Source organism: Lonchura striata, chromosome 1A (genome assembly GCF_050655825.1).
Source record: "Lonchura striata isolate lonStrDom1 chromosome 1A, ASM5065582v1, whole genome shotgun sequence".
Taxonomy (NCBI): domain Eukaryota; kingdom Metazoa; phylum Chordata; class Aves; order Passeriformes; family Estrildidae; genus Lonchura; species Lonchura striata.
In genome coordinates this window covers 27,411,048-27,417,234 of record NC_140741.1, presented here as the reverse complement: position 1 = coordinate 27,417,234, position 6,187 = coordinate 27,411,048, and the positions used below count along the sequence as shown (strand labels likewise).

General features: G+C 53.3%; 1 protein-coding gene across 1 annotated transcript; it reads right to left on the bottom strand.

Annotated features, from left to right (window-relative positions):
* Nucleotides 1-31: 31 nt before the first annotated feature.
* Nucleotides 32-244, bottom strand: MIURF (mitochondrial elongation factor 1 upstream open reading frame). The gene has a single exon (XM_077783405.2). The coding sequence runs from the start codon at nucleotides 242-244 to the stop codon at nucleotides 32-34; it is 213 nt and encodes a 70-aa protein (XP_077639531.1).
* Between the last annotated feature and the right edge of the window lie 5,943 nt (nucleotides 245-6,187).

The window sequence follows — 6,187 nt, the reverse complement described above, 5'->3', positions numbered from 1 at the left end:
ACGTGAGACCGGTGGGAGCTACGGGGAATCTCTAAACCAGGCCCCCGAGCCTGCTCTGCAGGAAAGCCCGTCCCTTCTCCAGCTGCCTTTCCTTGTCCTCCAGCCGCTGCAGCCCCTGGTTCCGGCGGAACTCGCGGCGGACGGAGGCGAGGTAGAAATCGCGGTCGGTGTAGCGCAGGCCGCGGCCGCGGCGCAGCAGAGCCCGGTACAGACTCAGCACCGCCTCCCGGGACCACGCGGCCATGGGGGACGGCTGTGGGGCGCGGGCGGGCGACCTGCAGAGGAGTGACCGAGGCCGGGATCCGGCTCAGCTTCTCCCTTCCCGAGAGACCCGCCGGCCGCCGCCTGCCGCTCCGCGGCGCCGCGTCCGCCTGTCCCACAGGCAGGGGTAACGGCCGGGCCGGGCAGGGGTAACGGCAGGGCCGGGCCGGGCCGGGCCGGGCGGGGCGCGGGGGCCGCTGCAGCCCCGCGGGAGGAGCGCGGCCGCCCCGCGCTCACCGGGCCGCTCCCGGGGTCACCCTCCAGCGCTGCGCTTCCGCTTCCGGGCCGCGGCCCCGCGCCCGCCAATGGCAGCGCCGCCCCCCGGGCAGCGAGCCGCGCGGGCCTCGCGCGGCGGCGGCGCGGCGCTGCCGCCCCCTGGCGGCCGGGAGGGGAGCGCCCGCGCCCGGCCCAGCCCCGCTGCCCGGGATGCTCCGGCCGGGAACGGCACCGGCAGCCCGGGATGCTCCCGCTGCCCGGGGCTCCGTGTGCTGCAGCGGTCATGGAATCATGGAATGCGTTACGTTGGAGAAGACCTCTGAGGTCATGGAGTCCAGGCTCTGACTGAATAACGCCTTGTCAACCAAATCATTGCACCGAGTGCCACATCCAGTCGTTCCTTAAACACCTCCGGGGTGACCCCAGCACCTTCCTGCAGCCCATCCCTAATGTCAAATCGCCCTTTCTGCAAAGGAATTTCCCCTATGTCCAACTTGACCCTCCCCTGGAAGAGAGCAGTGGATCAGTGCTGCATCTCAAGGTTCTTCTGACTTCTGGGGTGCTTTTAACAGACTGACCTACCAAATTCAAGCTCCTTATCTTTATCTCCAAGGAACCCCCAGGGCTTGGTCTGGAAGCCTCAAGGCTCCGGGAGAAGGGCAGTAGCTGGCAGCCTCTCTGGGATCTGACTGAGATGATGGAAGAAGACTCCTCCCAAAGCCAGAATGTTTTGCTCCACTGTCCGGGTGTAAACCCCACTTTTCCATTCTCACTTTCTCTACTGTGAGATGTCTCTGGGACATATTTATTTCTCCTTAGCCATCCCCTCCTCCCCAGGCCCTACTTAAATATAAAACATAATGTGCTGTGCCTCCTCTGGAGGGGAGGGTGAGAGAAAGAGCAAATGGTGTGTAACAGAGGAGAGCCACATCACTTCACACAATTCTCAGTGACACCAGATATGACAGTGATAGAGCTGAACGGGAAGAAAAACAGAATCTCTGGACTGGCTCACTCTGTGCCAATCTCCTCTTGCTCATTTCCTTTCTGAGATAAACAACCCCAATCATTTTGATCTCTCTGTGAGCGAATTTGCCATGCCCCTAATCAGCCCTTTCTGAGAAGGGCTTACTTGAACTGCAGACAGTATTCCCAGAGAAGCCGTGCTAGTCATTTACATAATAGCATTATCATATTTTCCATATTATTCCCTTCTTCTTCCTTCTGCATGCTAATATTTTGTGTATGCTTTTTTTTAAACTTGCAGCTACTCTCAGAGCCAGGGTTTGTGTGACATCCATATTATTTCTTGGGTTGCTAGAGAACATCTGGAGCTTTGTAATTTTTATGTGCAATTTGTTTTCCCTCTTCTGACCTTGCATGTACCCAGCTGATCCTTGGCAAATATGTGGTGTTCCCTATTTGCCACATTTGCATTTTACTCAGTCCTTTTTGGTCTCCTCAAGAATCAAGAGCTTCGAGTCAACTTTTAAAAATGTTTGGTATATTGCTCATCTTTGTTTCCAGATCATCAGTTCCTGTATTGGGCTATCCAAGACCTCGGAGGCAGCATTCCCACTCTTAACGTGCTGCCAGAATGAAAATCGATCTTTGACCCTTCCTCCCGGCTTCCTGCCTTCTCCTTGGGTTGTTAATCCTCAGCAATACTTCCCTTCTCACAAGCGGGCTCTGTCAGCCCTGGGCAGGTGTGCTGATGAGCCCAGCTCTCAAAAGTCTGGATCAGAACTTGAGCAGCCACACGTGGCAAACCGCTGGAGCACTGCCAGTGGGATCTGCCGGGTCAGGCCGAGCAGGGATGGACATCCCTGCTGTCCTCCTGCCATGGCAGCCAAGGACTGCCACGTCCATAAGCAACCCCTCCCCAGCCCGGCCCCCTGGGTTGTGCTGGTTTTGGTGTTTCTCTCTGTTCTTCCCCCCAGGCTGGCTGCCAGCTCCCGGGCCCCTCGCTAGCAGCTATGTGTGCGTGTTGAGAGCTCCTGCACCCACACTGTGCAGTGTCTCCAGGTGCCCCAGCCCTTGCAGGGACGTCACTCGCTGTGCCCGCTGCCCCGTCGGCGCTGCCCACGCCTGCATTGCGTGGGCAGGGGTCTCAGCCTGCCCCTTCTCTCTTGCAAAGAGGAGGGCAGGTGCCAGGGCCGAGCAGCACACGAGTGCCCCACCTCTGGTGCCATGCTGGGGGTTGTACACTTGAACTCTGCCTCGAGACAGTGAAGCGTGAACCCTCGTCTCCAGGGTTTCCCAAACTGCTGATGTGCTGCACGCAGCTGGTGGGACCCAGCCAACACCCCAAAGACTTGTGCTGCCCTGAGGGCCCCGTTGCCTGCAGAGCCCTGTTGCCCATGGACTCACTGGGAATGGAGTTCCCTCTGTGATTCTAGCCTATGTCCCTGTATGAACGGGAATTCACTTGACCTGACAGGGCCAGGTGCAGGCAGAGTGGAGGGAGCAGACCTCTGCTGTGCTCCTGGAGAACAATAACAACCTTTGTTTCCCAGAATGACCAAGTGAGCTTGAAATTTCAAAGGCAGAATGTGTGACAGGGCACAGTAACCCGTGCTGTTACCTGGAATAAGACTAAGGCATCCCCTCCTGTCCCCTGCCTTCTCAGGGGTCTCCAGAGCCACTCCTCTGCTGGTCTCCTCATGCTTGCAGCCAGTCCCACTCAAGCAGCCACTGCCACAGGCTTTGATGGTCACTAAAAACAGCAAATGGCTGCCCCTGAGCCCAGTTTGCAGCCTCTGCTCCTGGGAGGCAAGGGCCATGCCCAGGGCTTCCCACCACCCATTCTGCAAGGGCAGGACCATTCCCAGCCATGGAGACATCCCTGTGCTGCTTGTCACCAGGCAGCAAACCCTCCCTGGGCAGCAGGGAGGTCAATGTGAGCCTCAGAGCTACAAATGAAATGGCATCTTCGAGGGGCTGTGCAGGGATGGGAAATAAACTGTGCTTGGAAGCAGAAGGCTGGTGTCTTAGTGGAGCCAGAAAGCAGTTCTAAAATGTGAGGTGGAAGATAGATAGTGACCCACCAAGGGTATCTGAGCTTGAGCTTAAAATCTTTAGTATCTTCTAGTAAATGGACCTCATAGGAGGCCTTTTGGTAGTCTCAGCCCTGTTCAACAGCTCTTTTTTTAATCGCAGCTCAGTTTCTTTACTTTTCTTGAGCAGTCACAAGGATTAATGGCATTTGAGATCCTGCTCTCCAGCTGTGACAAGCCAGGAGGGGTGGAGGTCCAAGGGCAGCACACGTGGCTTCATTCCCTGAAGCCCCAGCAGCTTTGATGTTGAGTGCATGTGGGAAGACAGGTGGTGAGGGAGGAGAGACCACTGGTACACAGCCACTTTTCAAGGAGCATTCCTGATTTCGAGCAGAGACCCACATTTTAGTAGGACAGTAAATACCTAATCTGGCAAGCCACGCTCAGGGTATGTTTTTGACAGGGGGAAGAGGGCAAAGGTCCAAGCCTCGCTGCAGCTGAAGTGGGGCTTTTCAGACCCCTGGACTTCCATCCCTGCAGTGCAGGGGGCTGCAAACACTGTCAGCAGCAAGTGATCTTCTGTGTGAAGCAGAGCTGCTGTCCCTGTGAGGGGCTGCACTGACAGCCACTGAGGAGGCTCAGTTTTATTACCTAACACATTGAAATTGCTTCTGTAGTACTTTTACAATTGGTCTGTGCCCACCTTCACTCCCAGCACGACTCATGTTTCTTCAAACACATTTCTCCATGGTTGGGTTTGTTGGAGACTTTCCTCATTATTCCCTGACTGGTAAGATTCCATCCCCCAGCCTCCCTCATCCCATTCTTCACTTTGCACCAGATGCATGCTGCAGTTTCCAGAGCCATTCTGAGACCCTGCTTTTGTGAGTGCTGTTGTCCTTGCAATCTTGCATCCCTATGACAGCCCCCATTTTCTGCAGAGGGCTTGCAGCTGGTGGTACCACCTGCCTGAGCTGAGCTGCACATGCTGACCTCTGGCTTTCTTGTGCTCCTTTGCCTGCTGTGTGCTGGGATGAGGCCCTCTTGGTGTGAACATGGGATTTTGGTTTGTGTAAGGGTATCCTGAACTCCAGCATCAGGTGTGGTTTGGTCCCCTGTATGTACAGACCACCGGAGAAGGGTATGGCTGCTGTATTCTGCTGCTTCTCTTCTTTTTCCAAGCAAAGGCATCAATTGCACACCTTGCCCCTTAAGTCACAGGCCCTTAGATTTATTTTTGTCCCGTTTACCTAGTTTTGGTTTTTCCATGGTCTGACATTCACTTCTGGGTAACAGTTTGAGACAAATGCTTTAAAAACACTGTGAAGTAAAAAGAAGTGGGTAGGTGTTTTCTACATTCTTTTATTTTTGTGTGTATGCCTGGGTCTTAGTAAGTGTCTGAGGGGGGAAAAAAAATATATATATATATATAACTGATGATTTGTTGCTCTCTCTTTGGAAAAAGTCCAGACTGTAGAACAGGGCTATAATGCCAGGAAAGAGCTTGCTGCATAGAGGCAGGCTTATGTTATTTTATTTTATGCATTCCTTGGATAACATTTTTTTTAAATTTCAGATCCTGGAGAAGTCATTTTAGAACTTTATTCAGCATAGCTTATTTGCTCTTCTTCTCAGTTTTCCTTATTTTTAGAAAGGTGAAGTGTGTTCCCAAATTAAATTGTTACTGACTTGGACTTAAGCCAAGAGGATCCATGGTTCAAGCCATAAGGCACAGGAAACACAAGAGTAAAACAATGGAGTTTTATACTGTGTTTCATTTGGCAGGGTGAGGAGAGATATGGCCTTGAAAGATTTGTATTCTTACATAGCTGTAATATATTTTAAAAGACAGTAAGGAGTATTTTCACTTCTCACTTTGCTTAAAAAAAATAAGCACACACAGAAATGCTGAAAATGTTGGGATTGCCAGATGCTCCTTAGTTCCAGGTAAAGGTTCATGTCTGGAGAGCTCAGAGATGCTTACAGTAATGTCCCAAACAATAGCTGGAGAGGGCTGTTCCTTTACCTTTTTGCTGATACGCCTGTCCCTGCTGCAGCTTCAAAGGCAGAGCTTGCAGCAGCCTGGTCCCAAGCCAGGCTCCTCAACCAAGCATGCATGGATTATATTCCCTAACTCAGCTTCTCACTTCAGTGATCGGGAGCCCCTTCTCGAGACGGGCCACTTTTGCAGGGACAGAGCAAAGCCCCGCAAAGCTCACTCCCAGGTGAAGGTTTGCCTTCGGCGTGCCCGAGAGCCTCAGGAACACACAGCACTGCCAGGAAGCAGAACGTGCCTCCCTTCTGCCATGGCCAAATCCTCTCTGTGGCAGTGCTCTGGAAAGCAGGGCAGCCAGTGCCTGCAGCTGTGGGCACGTGAGCATGAAGCCATTTGCTGGTGACACTCTCCGGCGCTGGGGTGACTCTCCCTGGCTGCTCCACGGGCTGCCTGCCAGCCAGTGAGCCCTCACTGCTTCCCCAGCTGAGCTGCTAAAGCAGCAAGATTTAGAGCATAATATAAAATTGGATTAATACTTAAAAATTAACTGTCCCTGCTAAGCAGCACATTTAAACGTGTCCTGACACAGGGAACAAACGTATCCCAGCAACACAAACAAACAGCTGGCAAAATGGGGTCTGGTATCCCACTTCCAGCTTTCTGAAAGGTGTCTTAAGTTTATAATGAAGTCATGTTGTTTCCAAGCACCCTGGTGTTT

Bases quoted from the DNA above. Each gene is read 5' to 3' on its own strand.
- MIURF (XM_077783405.2), bottom strand. From the start codon at position 244: ATGGCCGCGTGGTCCCGGGAGGCGGTGCTGAGTCTGTACCGGGCTCTG.